Source organism: Bos indicus, chromosome 15 (assembly GCF_029378745.1).
Source record: "Bos indicus isolate NIAB-ARS_2022 breed Sahiwal x Tharparkar chromosome 15, NIAB-ARS_B.indTharparkar_mat_pri_1.0, whole genome shotgun sequence".
Lineage (NCBI taxonomy): Eukaryota > Metazoa > Chordata > Mammalia > Artiodactyla > Bovidae > Bos > Bos indicus.
In genome coordinates, this window is record NC_091774.1 from 43,545,976 (window position 1) to 43,563,872 (window position 17,897).

The following is a 17,897-nucleotide window of genomic DNA, read 5'->3' on the forward strand; positions in this document are numbered from 1 at the left end:
AACCGTTAAATACATCATACAAACCTATGCTTGCTTTAAGGATACTTGAATATAAATAATTTCAGCAAAGCTGCTCTGAATAAGTGTTTAAAGGTAAAAAGATATTTACAATACCTGAGAAATATATACCAGGGGAAAAGGAGAATTGAAAGAAGGGATAAAAAAGAAGAAAATAAGAAGACATGTAGGATTTAGCTCAACTAATAGAAATATTCACTTAAAACTGTTGCCCATTTATCTCCAGAGTACAGTCTAGTAACTTCTTTTCTATTATGTCTGAGAGAAAGTCTCAAGTTAAAATAGTCTTTAGATCCTCTCTTTGACATCTACCCATCTCTCCTTTCAGAAGGAAGACTAGAGATCAGGACCAAGTTAAAGTAGTAAGAGGCAGCTGGAGGCAGAAAATACTGAAGTATGAGAATCAGGAAGGAGAGTATCAAATACTTACTAGTTTTAGGTATGGGTACATGTTGAACATAGGCAGCAGAACCATCCTCCAACTGAATGACCTGACCATCTATGAGTTTTCCATCTAGAAACAAAAGATTTAAGCCAATAAATTAGCACAAGCAAAAAATTTCAACTTCATACAATTTCAAAATGATATCAACTATAAAAACATACACTACTTAAGATCATGTTCATCTTGCTTCTTCCCTCAATGTTCTGAGGCAATTCAATAACACATCCAGTGATCCTACAGAAAGCAGAAAAGCCTCCCTCAGCCATCCTTCCTTCCCTCCAACTTTCAATTAGTTCAAGAGGAAGAGTGGCTCATCATAGCAAGCGACATGAGTCAAACCTCCATATACCTTTCAGAGCCACTTAGGAATAGGGACCCTGACCACAGCAAAGCTGAAACTGGGAAGACAGAGAGATATATCAGTGCATGCAAGGCTAGTTGTCATTCTTATCTTTGGGGGCTACAAGTCCCTCGACTATGCATACATATATGCTCAGCAGGTTTCCATAAAAACAAGAAATTTGAGAACTAGGCTATTTCTTGGCACAAAGTAAACACTGATTTAGAAACAAGGTTATAAAAGCAAAACCAAATGTCTATTTTTATGCATATTTTGTAAAAACATTAAATAGTAATTTAAAGTGATAAAGGTCTTACTGATAATAGGTCAATGACACTAACCCTCTCCCTTTCCTCACTGCTTCTGATAGAGTATGTTCCAAATATCTCAAAAGGTTTCCTCAAATTATCAAAACAAAATTTAAGTTAAATTGAAATGACTTAAAATTACCACATGCAATATAAGTGTCTTTAGGAGGGGTTAGGAAAAAGTATAACTGCTAGGTATTCCAACTCTGAGGTTATGAATTGCTGGTAATAACCAAGGGGCTGTATATGAAGCACATACCTTTAGAATTGTGCTGTATATAAGCAGTAGAACCATCTGCAAGTGTGACTGCTTGTAGGCTTACACCTTCCATGTTTTCTAAATTGTCACCATCTATCACAAAACGAAAGTTATTTTCTTTAAATAACTATCATATGTGCATGCTGTTTAAGTTTTTAAGTAAAAATTAATCAAAAGGCAGATTGCTTAACTTAGACTCAAGTGGACTTTCTTAAAGCATTTACAAAAAAATATTTCTAACCCTACTGTACCCACCATCCACACCAAGGTAAAAATGCTCATAAAAAGGCTTAGCTTTGTGTTGCCTTTAGCTAAGGGAGGAGGAACAAAGTAATCACAGTTGTGAGTTTCCATTTTCCCTTAAGATAAATATTTCCAAACCCACATGATCCCTTCAAATAAAACTGCTCACCTGCCACAGTTACTGCCTCTGTCAGACACAGGGTAACATGTTGAGCCTCCATTCCTCCTCCAGGAAACTCTGTCATTCCCTGAGAATCTCGATTTATCTGGGCTAACAACATTTTCTACCTTGAAGAAAAATGCAGGTATTAAGAACAAAAAACAATGTATTTACGAAATAAAATCTACAGAGAATATTTATGAACTATAAAAAACTGCTAAGGAAGTTAAAGAGTGTTTTGAAATAAGCTGAAATTTCACTTAATATGCAGGGTAAGAGTATTAGCCGAAAGTCCAGAGCATGCTTTTAATACTTCATCAGAAAATTACTGAACACACTGACAAGTCTTGCCCATCAGTTCTGTACCATGTCTAAAATTCCTGTAAAACCCAACATTCTTTGGGTTTAACATGTTGAATATTCCCCCTTAGAATCCATGAATGTACTGAGTCCATTCTGTTGACAATCTTCCGAAATCTATCCTGAATCTGGCCACTTCTCACAAGCTTCACCATTACCTCCCTGATCCAAGCCACTACCATCTCTTACCCTGAGATGTTACTGCAACAGCATAGTAATTGGTCTCCCTGCTTCTACTGTGACCTCCTTCACAGTCTCCTATCAACACGGCAATCAGACTGCCCTTTTTGAAGGGAAAAGTTAGATCTTGTCTCTCTTCTCAAAACTCTCTGATGGTTTCTCATCAAAGTAAAGCCAAAAGTCCTTATGCTCGCCTCTGAGGCCAATGGTCTCGCCCCTCTTTTCTACTGCTCTACATCTCACTCACTCCATTTCAGCCACGCTGGTGCCCTTGCTTTCCCTCTAACATAGTGGATGCTCTGCTGCCTCAGGACCTTTACATGTGATGTTCCTTCTGCTTCAAACAGTCTTCCTGGTATCTTCATTATTACTCTCGTCTTCTTCCAGTCTTTGTTCAACGGCACCTCAACGAGAGCTTCCTTATTTACCTCACTGCAAACTGTATCACCAACCCTCAATGATGATACACTCTATCCTTCTCCCTTCCTTTATACTTCCGCACAGTACTAATAAATGGACACTACATGATTTACTTATTTTGTTTCTTATCTATTTCTCCCTCTACTAGAATGGACAGGGACTGTTATCTGCTCTCTGCTGACTAAAGTGCCTACAAAGTCCCTGGCACATAGCACACAATAGGTGCTGAATAAATGGATGCACGAATGGCCCTTTAACCAATCTTCACCGTAACCCCGTCTCCCTTTTCCCACCTCCAGGTCTCATAACTTCTGTGGGCCTTGAGTTGTCTCTAACAGAAGTTGGGATAATTTAGCTGCCTTAAGCCAGGGAACTGGACCAGAGCATCTCACGAGGAACTTTTCAGGTCTAAAGATCTAATTTCAGCTGTCAATATTTAAAAGGGAAATATACAAACATTAGTAATATTTTACAATTATATTTATGTTTAGGACTAGAAGATTTTCATTTTATAAACACTATAAACTGCACCTTCTTTGGATAAAAGCCAAAGACTATGGTTTAGACTCACAAAAAGCCAGTCAAGGGCTGACTTCTCAGGGATTCCTGAAGTATTTATAATCTATATCTGTTTATAAAGCAAATGGAAACTTCAATTATTTCCTTGCTACTTCTAAGGACTAACAGAGAAGCCTCAAAGTAATAATGGTACTCTGCTCCCTGAGTTTAAGACTGGGACAGGCTCATTTTCAGAACAAGTACAGTCACTATATAACAGAAATAAGACAAGGAAATGGAAGGGAAAGCACCTATAAAAATGTAGTAAGTACTGCATGATTTTTACAGTATACATCTAGAAAGTGAATTTTGAAAAAGGCAGATTACAAGTTAATTCGGGTCATAATATCAAAAAATGTCCATTTGACCATAACTCAAGCATTTGTCCTTTTCAATTATTTATAAATCTCCAAATTACTACATCAACAGGTAACTGATAAAGTTCTTTCTTGTCTGAAAGCTGGTCAAGTGTTACATTTCTTTAGGAAGGCTTCAGCACCTATAGTTTCTATCCTAATTGAAAAAAATCTACATTAACTCAAAGATGAAGAGTCAGCTGATTCCTGGACACAAATTGCTGGCAAATACACTTGGTGGTAAGGGATTCAGAAGAGATCAAATGTGCACTACAACTGCCAGAGATAATAAGTGATGTCAGGTCACAGCCCATCTTATTCTCAAAAAGACTCCGTGATACAACTACTGCCCTTTGTTAGAAAATGATCAAGTGGGGGAAAATATGATAGTGAATAAATGAAATAAGCTAGAGTTAAAAACTCTATAGTTACTCACACCATATTCACATTCATGTCATGATTGTGCATCAACATTTTCAGATAGTGTGTAAATAAGCATGTGAGAAGGGCTTCCCAGGTGGCTCGGTGGTAAAGAATCCACTTACCAATGCAGGAGACGCAGGCTTGATCCCTAGGTTGGGAAGATTCCCTGGGGAATAAAATGGCAACCCACTTCAGTATTCTTGCCCAGGAAATCCCGTGGACAGAGGAGCCTGGCAGGGTTGCAAAGAGTTGGGCACAACTGAGCACGCACACACAAGCATGTGAGATACACACGATATCTTCAGAAAGAGCCACCTTGTGAAAAGCAGGCAATTTACTGTGCTTTAATAATGAAACATGGACCGAAATCAGACACAGGGAGGCTGTGATGGGGCACAACAGGAATCTCAAAGGAAGACATATGTAAAGTAATAGGTTCCTGCCTTTCTGGAAGATGATGATCAATATTACCATAAGAAAAGAAAATAAAATACATTTATGAAGTACAGCAAATGTTATATCCAGAATAAAGAATTTCTACAACTCAACATCAAAAAACAATAACCCAAATAAATATTGGACAAAAGACTTAATAGAAATTTCTTCAAAGAAGATAAATGGCCAACAAAGATGAAAATATGCTCAATATCACTAATCATCGAGGAAAGGCAAATCAAAACCATGATTAGATATCACCTCACAACTGTGAGAATGTCTACTACCAAAACACAAGGTAAGTGTTGGCAAGGACATGACGAAATTAGAACCATTATGCACTGTTGGTATGGAGAAGGCAATAGCACCCCACTCCAGTACTTCTGCCTGGAAAATCCCATGGATGGAGGAGCCTGGTGGGCTACAGTCCATGGGGTCGCAGAGTCGGACACGACTGAGTGACTTAGCAGCAGCAGCAGCAGCAGCACTTTGGTGGGAATGTAGAATGGTGCACGGACGAATGCTCAGTCACGTGCTTATCATAACACTTATCACAGTGTACTTTAATTACCTGTTTTTCTCCAGAGTAGAAGCAGTGTATATATAGTATGTGCACACGTGCTCAGTCTCTTCAGTTGTGTCTGACTCTTTGTGACCCTATAGACTGTAGCCTGCCAGGCTCCTTTGTCCATGGGATTCTCCAGGCAAGAATACTGGGGTAGACTGCCATTTCCTACTCCAGGGGATCTTCCCGACCCAGGAATCAAACCCAAGTTTCTGGCATCTCCTGCAATGGCAGGCAGATTCTTTACTACTAGCAGCTGCTATTGAAAACAGTATAGAAGAAATTCCCTAGCAGTCCAGTGGTTGGGACACTTTGCTTTCACTGCCAAAGGCACAGGTTCAATCCCTGGTCAGGCAACTGAGATTGCCACTCCACAAAAAAATAATAATAATAATGAAATAAGATAAAAACAACAACAACAAACAAAAAAGACTGTTACTCCACAAGCTGAGTGGCAGGGCCAAACAAATTAAAACAAAATAAAAACAGTATGGAGATTCCTCAAAAAATTACAAATAGAATTTTACCATATGATCAAGCAATCCCAATTCTGGGCATATATCCAAAGGGATTAAAAACAGACTCTCAGGAACTTCTCTGGTGGTGCAGTTGTTAAGAATCTGTCTGCCAGTGCATGGGACAAGGGTTTGATCTCTGGTCTGGGAAGATCCCACATGTGGTAGAGCAACTAAGCCTGGGCACCACAACTACTGAGCCTGTGCTCTAAAGCCCGGGAGCCACAACTACTGAGCCACGTACCACAGCTGCTGAAGCCCAAGCACCCTAGAGCCCACGCTCCACAACAAGAGAAGCCACCGCAATGAGAAGCCACACAATGCAACTAGAGAGCAGCCCCACTCACTGCAACTAGAGAAAAGCCCTCATAACAACGAAGACCCAGTACAACCAAAAATAAAAAAATAAAGAGAATCATGCTTCCCACATTAAAGAAAATTAGTAATTAAATACTAGCTGACTTCATCCCCTAAAAAAAAAAGAATCGGAGTTTCCTCAGTGGTCTCAGTCTACATCAGACCAATATTTTAAAATTTGAAGCCCTTAGATATCTCAAATTTGGTGTAAATTGTGAGATACAATTATTATCATGAATTATTATGAAAATATAAATCTAATGGTTCAGGTATAAGAGTAAGGACTTCAACTACAAGTAATCTTTATCGTAGTAAGAAATGATACAAAAAGAAATCTAGATTAACAAATCCTAAAGACTTTTTGCATGAAGCTACAGAAACCAGACTCATTTGAAAAGACCCTGATGCTGGGAAAGCTTGAAGGCAGGAGGAGAAGGGGATGACAGAGGATAAGATGGTTGGATGGCATCACCAACTCAATGGACATGAATTTGAGTAAACTCTGGGAGTTGGCAATGGACCAGAGAGGCCTGGTGTGCTGCAGTCCATGGGTTCACTAAGAGTCAGACACGACTGAGCGACTGATCTAACTAACAAAAACCAGACCTTCAGAAATTGTCAAACTCCAGTTCTAACCTCAGGCTGGTTCCACCTACACACTTACCAGAGAAGTCCCGCCTTTCTATTACCTGGTCTCAATTACAAATTTTCCTTATGAACTCACTAATATACAAAGTGCTTCTTCATTTAAGCATGGTCATTTGTGCTGCATTTTATGACATCTACCCTGGAATGAGGAATCTCTTAGTATAGCAACATAAAAATAGTAGGCTATTCTGTAACTTTGTAGTTTGCTGATTCAGTTACACTGCTTTGATTAACCTTTGTGGAAAACTGTCTTTAAATCTCTTCAGTTTTATTTAAATATTAATATACCCAGGGAGTAAGCATGTTCCGTGGATGCAATGTAATTCAGTTAAGCACAGAGTAGTTAGAACGTGCTAATAAATGAGGTAGTTTTCATAGGCTGTACAGAATGCTAAAGGGTAAAATGGAGGGACAGAGCTTATACTACCAATTTTAAAGAAGTAGGATATCCTAGTGGGTGGGTAAAATGTTGAAATTGAAGGCTTTACGAAGTTCCAAGAACATTCAGAAATGAAAGATTTACAACAGACTGGCCGGAAGTTGAGATGAGGCCTGGAGAAGTAAAACTAAAATATGTGTGAGAAAAAGCTGTGAGAACAGAGACAAGAATTTAGAAATGGACATCTAGGTCTAGTCATCAGAAACGTCAATGTTGGCGATGGTCTGCTCTTAACTGAACCACTGATATGAAAAAGAACCTAAAAAAAAATCTCTCTCAAACCTCAACAATGCGGTACTAACAGCAGAGCTTGATAAGGGCATTCCTGCATAGTTCAGTTTACTAAGCATGCCCTGGCCTGCCTGCACAGAGTCTAGGGAGTTTGAGGAAGTGTAAGTAGCAGGAGAGAGGTTCTGATATATTCAAACTCCACTTCTGACTGTGATCATGCATTGTATTTTATTTCCCTCAAGATAAACACTGTTTGCTGCTAAGTCGCTTCAGTCGTGTCTGACTCTGTGCGACCCCATAGACGTCAGCCCATCAAGCTCCTCCATCCCTGGGATTCTCCAGGCAAGAACATTGGAGTGGGTTGCCATCTCCCTTTCCAATGCATGAGAGTGAAAAGTGAAAGTGAAGTCGCTCAGTCGTGTCTGACCCTTTGCGACCCCATGGACTGCAGCCTACCAGGCTCCTCCGTCCATGGGATTTTCTAGGCAAGAGTACTGGAGTGGGGTGCCACCACCCTCTCCGAAACAGTTTATGTTAATATTTTATTATCCAAATTGCTCATCTTGTCATAAGTAAGGGAAGCAAAACATTGTGAGACAATTATGAAAATTACAGAGCATTCCTGACATACAACTGCAACAAAATAGATCCTTTGTACAAAAAGTACACGGACTAAGACACTAAACATAAATAGTAAACACACCTCTAGTCAGAAATAACTTTGCATAGGTCTCATATTTACAAGGCATTTTTCAGATCTAAAAACTTATTTGATGGAATAGTCCTGAAGCGACATAAAAGTTCTTGGGCTCTTCCAGCCTCTTCTGAATCCCCAAACCTGTCCCGAAAACTTACATTTCTTTGGTTCCTCGTAGCAACTATTTAAATATTTTCCATTTGTCTCAACTTCACCCCCTCTTCTGCTATCCCCCCACTCTGTCTCCTTCAGGACTTCAATTAATCAGCTCTCAATTTCACAGAAAATAAGTCATCAAAGGAATTATCTGCCAATAACCCTCACTTCACTGCATTTCTGCATGTTTCTTCCTTCTCTCCTACCATACTACTTTCCTATAAGGTAAGGCCAATTCTTCAACCTGTACTCTGCATTTCATTTGTCTTTCCTCCACAGGGATTTCATGGACCTCTTCTGTAAACAATTTCCCTCTCTCCCCGTTTCTTCCCATCAATAACTTAAAAACACAACAAAAAAACAAAACAAAACAAAAAACTCACCTCTGACTCAGCTACTTGTTATCTCTTTCCTATCACAGCTAGATTTCCTTAACAGTTGTTACTAACAATGCTTCCTGATTTCCCACTGCCATCCATCTGATTTCTGTCCCTAAGAATGGAAACTCTCTGGTTGCTCACTGATCTCCATTTTAACATGAAGTTCAATGGCCATTTCTAGGCATGAATGAGAAATGAAAATATTCATCTATCCACAAAGAGACTTATACAAGAATGTCCATAGCAGCTTTATTCATAATAGTTCCAAGCTGGAATGAACTCAAATAAAAGAAACGATTAAAAAAAAAAGTTGTGGGAAAAAAAAAAAGTTGTGATAAATTCATACAATAGATTATTACCTAGCAATAAAGAGAAACAAACTATCAGTTCAGTTCAGTCCCTCAGTCATGTCCGACTCTTTGCGACCCCATGAATCGCAGCACGCCAGGCCTCCCTGTCCATCACCAACTCCCGGAGTTCACTCAGACTCATGTCCATCAAGTCAGTGATGCCATCCAGCCATCCCATCTTCTGTCGTCCCCTTCTCCTCCTGCCCCCAATCCCTCCCAGCATCAGAGTCTTTTCCAATGAGTCAACTCTTCCCATGGGGTGGCCAAAGTACTGGAGTTTCAGCTTCAGCATCAGTCCTTCCAATGTACACACAGGACTGATCTCCTTTAGGATGGACTTGTTGGATCTCCTTGCAGTCCAAGGGACTCTCAAGAGTCTTCTCCAACACCACAGTTCAAAAGCATCAATTCTTCTGCACTCAGCTTTCTTCACAGTCCAACTCTCACATCCATACATGACCACAGGAAAAACCATAGCCTTGACTAGACTGACCTTTGTTGGCAAAGTAATGTCTCTGCTTTTGAATATGCTATCTAGGTTGATCATAACTTTCCTTCCAAGGAGTAAGTGTCTTTTAATTTCATGGCTGCAATCACCATCTGCAGTGACCTTGGAGTCCCCAAAAATAAAGTCTGACACTGTTTCCACTGTTTCCCCATCTATTTCCCATGAAGTGATGGGACCAGATGCCATGATCTTAAGTTTTCTGAATGTTGAGCTTTAAGCCAACTCTTTCACTCTCCTCTTTTACTTTCATCAAGAGGCTTTTTAGCTCCTCTTCACTTTCTGCCATGAGGGTGGTGTCATCTGCATATCTGAGGTTGTTAATATTTCTCTCGGCAGTCTTGATTCCAGTTTGTGTTTCTTCCAGCCCAGCGTTTCTCATGATGTACTCTGCATAGAAATTAAATAAGCAGGGTGACAATATACAGCCTTGACATACTCCTTTTCCTATTTGGAACCAGTCTGGTGTTCCATGTCCAGTTCTAACTGTTGCTTCCTGACCTGCATATAGGTTTCTCAAGAGGCAAGTCAGGTGATCTGGTATTCCCATCTCTTGAAGAATTTTCCACAGTTTATTGTGATGCACACAGTCAAAGGCTTTGGCATAGTCAATAAAGCAGAAATAGATGTTTTTCTCGAACTCTCTTGCTTTTTTGATGATCCAGGGGATGTTGGCAATTTGATCTCCGGTTCCTCTGCCTTTTCTAAAACCAGCTTGAACATCTGGAAATTCACAGTTCACGTATTGCTGAAGCCTGGCTTGGAGAATTTTGAGCATTGCTTTACTATTGTGAGATGAGTGCAACTGTGCGGTAGTTTGAGCATTCTTTGGTATCACAAACTATATACACATAAATAACAGTGTATAACAGTAACAGTGATGAATCTCAAAATTATTATGCTGAGAGAAGTAAGATAGACACAGAGCAGTACATATTGTATTATTCCATTAATATAACTTCCAAGAACACCAAAATTAATCTACAATGTTAGAATAAAATGTGATTGCAAGGTTAGGGGACTGATTGGAAAGGGGAACAGGGAATTTTCTGTGGTGATGGATATGTTCTATTATCTTCTTTTGAGTAATGATCATCTGGATGTATACAACTGCCAAAACTCATCAAATTGAACATAGATTATTATACCCCAAATTTTCAAAAAGTTTTTTTAAATGACCAGACATTATAATATTGATATTTAAACATTAAAAAACAGTGTGATGGATACTTTTCTGTCTTTGATACCACTGACCTTTATCTCTTTCTTAGAATATTCCCTTGCCTTGGCATCTACGACATCTACATGCTCTTGGTTTCCTCCAACTTCCTAGCCAATCTTTTTCCATTTCTCCGATGTATTCCTAAATGTTGAGTACCTGCAAGTTTGCATCCTCATTTGTTTTTTCATTTTATGCACTTTTCCTTTTGGAATATCATATCCATTCCCATGGTTTCAAAGATCTCTAGAATGTACAAGCTTTCTAAAACTATCAAGTCTTTCCCCTTAATGGCTCCTGATTTATTTATCTAGCTGCTTATTGGCCTTGATAACATTCATGGTCCACAGCCACCTCCATCTCAAAACAGTTTGCCATAAAATTCTACTTTTGTATTTTCTACCTCAATGATAAATGCAATCACTACCCAGTAGTCCAATCCCCCTTAATCTCCAATCACGAAAAATGATCACTTTACCTCCTAAATATCTGTCAAATGCATTCACTTCTATTATTAGGTGGTCTTAATTCAGGACACCATCACCACTTGGGTTATTACATCAGCCTCCTGAAATCCACTTTTACCCTCCTCCAACCTGATCTCCACAGCACAGTCCAAGTGCTTTCAAATCCAATCAGAGCATTTCTCTGTCATAAAAACCTTCAAAACTTTCCCACTTACCCATAAAGTCCAAATACCATGATTGGGGTTCTACTAACTTCTCTAATACAATCATCCTGGTTTGCCCAACACTGACAAACTTCCCAGGTCATGGAACTTTCATTTCTGTTTTATTTCTCTGGGGGGAATTTGTTTTAAAATTGGGATAGTTTCCAGTTCAAGACAGTGGAGTAGAAGGTGTGTGCTCATCTCTCCTGTGAGAGCACCAAAACTGCAACCAGCTGTTGAACAACCATCAACAGGAGGACGCTGGAACCCACCAAAAAGATACTCCACATCCAAAGACAAAGAAGCCACAGTGATATGGTAGGAGGGGCACAATCACGATAAAATCAAATCCCATACCCACCAGGTGGTGATCCACAGACTGGAGACCAGTAATACCAAAGAAGTTCTCGCACTGTTGTGAAGGTTCTGAACCCCACATCAGGTTTCCCAGCCTGGGGATCCAACAAAGGGACTGGAAATCTCCATGGAATCTGGCCTTGAGGGCCAGCAGGATTTGATTATAGGCCTTCCAGAGGACTGAGAGAAACAGAGACTCCAAGCTTGGAAGGCACAAACAAAATCTTGCCTGCACCAAGACCCAGAGGAGAGGAGCAGTGGCCACACAGGAGACTGAACCAAAACCACCTGCTAGTGTTGGAGGGTCTCCTGTAGAAGCATGGATCGGCAGGGGCTCGCCACAGGGACGGGGGCACTGGAAGGTCCCCCTTGGCATAAAGCCTCTTGGAGTTCACCATTAAGTCTACCATAGAGCCCACAAACCCCAGGGCTGGATCGCCTCAAGCCAAACTACCACCAGGGATAGAGTGCAACTCCACCCATCAGCAGATAATTTGATTAAAGCTTTTCTGAGCAAGGCCCTGTCCACCAGAGCAAGACCCAGTTTTTCCCATTCATCAAGAAGCTGACATAAACCTCTTAGCCTCATCCATCAGAGGGCAGACAGAAGAAGAAGAAGCACAGTCTCACAGCAGCTATAACAAAACCTATTATTACAGAAAGTTAATCACGATGCAAAAGCAGCAAGTTATATCCCAGATGAAGGGACAAGAAAAAAATCCCAGAAGAATAACTAAATGAGGTGGAGACAGGCACCTTCCAGACAAAGAATTCAGACTAATGATAGTGAAGATGATCCAGGATATTGGGAAAAGAATGGAGGCAAAGATTGAGAAGATGCAAGAAATGTTTACCAAAGATCTAGAACAACTAAAGAATAAACAGAGATGAATAATACACTGCTGCTGCTGCTGCTAAGTCACCTCAGTCGTGTCCAACTCTGTGCGACCCCATGGACAGCAGCCCAGCAGGCTCCCTCGTCCCTGGGATTCTCCAGGCAAGAACACTGGAGTGGGTTGCCATTTCCTTCTCCAATGCATGAAAGTGAAAAGTGAAAGTGAAGTCGCTCAGTCCTGTCCCACTATTAGCGACCCCATGGACTGGAGCCTACCAGGCTCCTCCATCCTTGGGATTTTCCAGGCAAGGGCACTGGAGTGGGGTGCCACTGCCTTCTCCCGAATAATACACTAGAAGGAATCAATAGCAGAATAACTGAGGCAGAAGAATGGGTAAGTGAACTGGAGGACAGAACCGTGGAAATCACTGCCACAGAACAGAATATAGAAAAAAGAATGAAAAGAAATGAAGACAGCTTAAGAGACTTCTGGTACAACATTAAACACACCAACATTTGCATTACAGGGATCCCAGAAGACGACTTCCCTGGTGGCTCAGACAGTAAAGCGTCTGCCTACAATGCAGGAGACCAGGGTTCAATCCCTGGGTTGGGAAGATCTCCTGGAGAAGGGAATGGAAACCCACTCCAGTACTCCTGCCTGGAAAATCCCATGGATGGAGGAGCCTGGTAGGCTGCAGTCCATGGGGTCGCTAAGAGTCGGACACGACTGGGCAACTTCACTTTCACTTTTCACTTTCATTCATTGGAAAAGGACATGGCAACCCACTTCAGTGTTCTTGCCTGGAGAATCCCAGGGACAGGGAAGCCTGGTGGGCTGCTGTCTATGGGGTCGCACAGAGTCAGACACAACGGAAGCAACTTAGCAGCAGCAGCAGCAGCAGCAGCTGAAAACTTTCTGAACATGGGAAAGGAAATAGTCAACCAAGTCCAGAAGCACAGAGTATCCCAGGAAGGATAAACCCAAGGAGGAACACACAGAGACACACAGTAATCAAACTGACAAAAATTAACGACAGAGATAAAATATTAAAAACAACAAAGGAAAAACAACAAATAACATACAAGGGAATTCCCATCAGGCTATCAGCTGATTTCTCAACAGAACTCTACTAGCCAGAAGGGAATGGCATGATATATTTAAAGTGATGAAAGGGAAGAACCTACAACCAAGAATACTCTACCCAGAAAGACTCTCCTTCACATTTGATAGAGAAATCAAAAGTTCCCAGACAAGCAAAAGTTAAGAGAATTCAGCAGTACCAAACCAGCTATCCAAAAAATGCTAAAGGAACTTCTCTAGGCAGGAAACAAAAATGAAGGAAAAGACCTACAGAAAATAAACCCCAAATAATTAAGAAAACAGTTAACAGGATCATAATATAACCTTAAATATAAATAGATTAAATGCACCAGCCAAAAGACATAGACTAGCTGGGTGGATGAAAACATGTGCATATATGCACTTCTACTTACCATATCACCAAAACTAGGATCTAACAGAAAAATCTGTAATCACTTTTTAAAATCCAGCTACATATCAGAATTATCTTGAAATTTCTTGAAAAATACAAATGCTCAGGTATTGCTTTTACCTCCATAGCACCATGTTTCTAATGAGCAGTCATATTTAAAAACTGGACTACATGATGGACTTTTACTTTTATCTAGTTTGTTTCACTTTTTATATTTCATCTTCAGTGTTTCCATTTCATTTAGTTTATGTTCTCCATCTCTTTTTTTGATGTTCTTTCTCAAGTCTTTATCAAGTATAGTAGAAAAGCTTTTGTATACATATATATATATATGTATACTTTATATTTTTTAAAATGTACGCATTTTTGCCTAACTAAAAAAATTATGACATTTTTATTCCATTTGTTTGACTTATGAATAGAATACTAGATTTCTAATTAAAAAATAGATACGCAACAAAGGTTTACTGCATAGCATAGGGACCCATAGTCAATATCATGTAATGCCCTATGGTGGAAAATAATTTCAAAAATAATATATGTATATTTGTATAACTGAATCACCTTGCTGTGCACCTGAAACACTGTAAGTCAACTACACTTCAATTAAAAATATATATATATATGTATATAAAAGAATAAATAATTAAAAGGGAAAACAAATTGGAATAGTTTTGGGCAAGGGCTTCTCTGGTAACTCAAGACAGTAAAGAATCTGCCTGCAATGCAGGAGACCCAGGTTCCATCCTTGGGTTGGGAAGATCCCCTGGAGAAGGGAATGGCTACTCACTCCAGTATTCTTGCCTGGAGACTTTCAGGGACAGAGGAGCCTTCGGGCTACAGTCCATGGGGTTACAAGAATCAGACACAACTGAGTGACTAACACTTTCAAAGGCAAAACAACTTGGAAACTATTTTAGACATAATAAAAGACTGAGCATTGAATAAATGTGTAAACGCTAGTGGAAGCCAGAGCTCTCGTTAAGGAAGAAGGGAAATGCAAATATGGAATAAGGGAAGAAAAGAAAGAGCTCTGTGGAATGAGCTGGAATTGGAGGTACTGGTGTGAACTCAATCTCTTAAATGTGCTTATGTGTGTATACACAGGCATATCCTACTTTGTTCTCATTTTGCTCCTTTCTAAGGTAACTATTTTTCTCCATGGTTCTAAACACAGAAAAACCACCCACAAACTGGCATGACTGAACAACTAACACTTTCAGCACATCAAGACAAGTTGGTCACTCTATCCTCCAGTCTTATTCTAGCACAATCTCACATTCTACATTCCAGCAACACTGATTAAAATTCTAGTAGTTAACGATACTAGAATCATTTAATCAGAGAAGGCAACGGCACCCCACTCCAGTACTCTTGCCTGGAAAATACCATGGACGGGGGAGCCTGGTAGGCTGCAGTCCATGGAGTCCCTAAGAGTCGGACACGACTGAGCGTTTCACTTTTCACTTCCCTGCATTGGAGAAGGAAATGGCAACCCACTCCAGTGTTCTTGCCTGGAGAATCCCAGAGACAGGGGAGCCTGGTGGGCTGCCGTCTATGGGGTCGCACAAAGTCGGACATGACTGAAGCGACTTAGCAGCAGCAGCAGTATCATTTAGTAATATTAAGATGTAAATAATTAAAAAATTTAATAATGACAACTTATCCTTCCAAAATACTATGTGCCAGGCATTACTACTAATTCATTTAATCCTTCTAGTAATCCTATGAATTAAGTATCATTTAATCACAGTTTTACAAATGAAGAAAGTGAAACTCAGGTTAAATGATGTCCTTAACTTCACAACATAAATGGTAAAATCACCTTCTAACCATTTGACTCTCTACATGAGCCACTCCGGCCCAAGATGTCTCTTGCATCTGGGCTCTGAACACTGCCATTCATTCTCTCAAGGATACTCTTTCTTCTCTCTTTGCTGCTGCTAAATCGCTTCAGTCGTGTCCAACTCCGTGCAACCCCATACACAGAAACCCGCCAGGCTTCCCTGTCCCTGGGATTCTCCAGGCAAGAACACTGGAGTGGACTGCCATTTCCTTCTCCAATGCATAAAAGTGAAAAGTGAAAGGGAAGTCGCTCAGTCGTTTCCGACTCTTAGCAACACCATGGACTGCAGCCTACCAGGCTCCTCCGTCCATGGGATTTTCCAGGCAAGAGTACTGGAGTGGGTTGCCATTGCCTTCTCTGCCTTCTCTCTTTACTTGGCTAAATTCTTCAGATTCCACTGGAAAGTTTTATCTCAACTCCCCAAACTGGGTCTGAATGCTTCACCTGTATTTCCCAAGACACTGTGTCTATACCCTTACCATAACACTTACCACAGTATACTTGACCTGTTTTTCTCCAGAGTAGAAGCAGTGTATTTAGAGCATGTGCACGCGTGCTCAATAGCTTCAGTCACATTTGACTCTTTGTGACCCTATGGACTGCAGCCTGCCAGGCTTCTCTATGGGATTCTCCAGGCAAGAATACTGGAGTGGGCTGCCATCTATGCTCTCCTCCAGGGGATCTTCCTGACCCACAGACCGTACCTGGGTTTTCTGCACTGCAGGCGGATACTTTACCACTGAGCCACCAGAGAAGCCCATATTTATAGCAACCAGTTACTAAAACATACAATAGTATCTAAGGAGAATTCACCTATTGATAGACTAGAAAGTATGCGTTATACCCAGGAAGGAATACTTACAAGACATGGTATATAGGATTATACTTAAGAATAAGGACTCCTGAGCCAGACTGCTTCACACTCTCATTGACCACATATTATCTATGTGACCTTGGGCAAGTTACTTAAGCACACTGTGCCACAGTTCTCTATCTGTAAAAGGCAGGTACTTCACAGAGGTACTGCAAATAAAAATCGCTTTTAACAGCACGTGGCATTACATGTATGTTTGCTATTAATGAGCTTCCCTGGTGGCTCAGAGAGTAAAGAATCCACTTGCAACGTGGGAGACCTGGGTTCGATCCCTGGGCATGGCAAAGTACCCCAGTATTCTTGCTTGGAGAATCCCCATTGACAGAGGAGCCTGGCGGGTTACAGTCCATGAGGGTCCCAAAGAGTTGGACATGACTGAGTGACTAAGCTGCTTATCAGTAGTTTAAAGCTAAACGAGAAGCTGAATGTCTGTCTTATTCACTATTTTCACCTACTACATGCAGGATCTTAGTTCCCTGACCAGGAACTGAACTCAGGCTCCCAGGCAGTGAAAGAACTGAGTCCTAACTACTGGACTGCTAGGGAATTTCCGTCAAGTGGTATTGCCAGAGGAGGAAAAAACAAGAAAAAGTTTCAGAGATGTGTTATTCAAGAGAAACTTTCCTCTTGTTCATAATTTTACTTTTTGAAAATACCTTTACTAAGATACAATTCGCACACCATAAAATTTATCCATTTAAGGTGTACAAGTCAATGACCTTAAGTATAGAGTGTACAAATATTATCACAACCTGAATTCAGAATATTTTTATCACCAGCAAAAGAAAAGCCTATCTCCCCCTTCCCAAACCCATAGGTAACCACCAATCTACTTTCTATTTCTACAGATTTGCTTATTCTGGACACTTCACATAAATGGAATCATAGCATATGGTCTTTCGTGACTGTCTTCTTTCACTTAAATAATGTTTTCAAGGTTCCTCCATTAAAAAAATTTTTTAAAGCTAAAAATAAAAAATTTCAATCTATAAAAATGCTGAATCACTGTTATATGCCCTAAACAAATAAAATGTAAATCAACTATACTTCAATTTAAAAAGAGAAAAAAATTTCCTTATCCTTATGAAAGTTTTTTCCCTCAAAAAGAAGACAAAAAATAATTTCTAAGGGTGATTTAAAATAATTGACTTTAAAAAATATATATTTACTTATTTATTTTGGCAGAGCTGCCACATGTGGAATCTTAGTTCCCCGAACCAAGAATTGAACTCAGGCCCCCTGGCGTACCAAG

The 17,897-nt window shown here is 40.2% G+C and overlaps 1 protein-coding gene across 4 annotated transcripts in view; it reads right to left on the reverse strand.

The window, feature by feature from the left end:
• The window catches only part of ZNF143 (zinc finger protein 143), a 66,126-nt gene that overhangs the window by 45,677 nt on the left and 2,552 nt on the right, over positions 1-17,897 (reverse strand). For 2 of the 4 annotated variants that reach the window (XM_019975408.2, XM_019975407.2), the window contains exons 2-4: positions 1,783-1,897; positions 1,371-1,463; positions 449-532 (exon numbers count right to left, since the gene is read on the reverse strand). In XM_019975408.2, coding sequence (XP_019830967.1) covers positions 449-532; positions 1,371-1,463; positions 1,783-1,897 — 292 coding nt within the window. Of the gene's footprint in view, positions 1-448; positions 533-1,370; positions 1,464-1,782; positions 1,902-4,192; positions 4,301-17,897 lie in introns of those variants that run through there. The other 2 variants (XM_070803691.1, XM_019975409.2) reach the window with 2 other exon arrangements.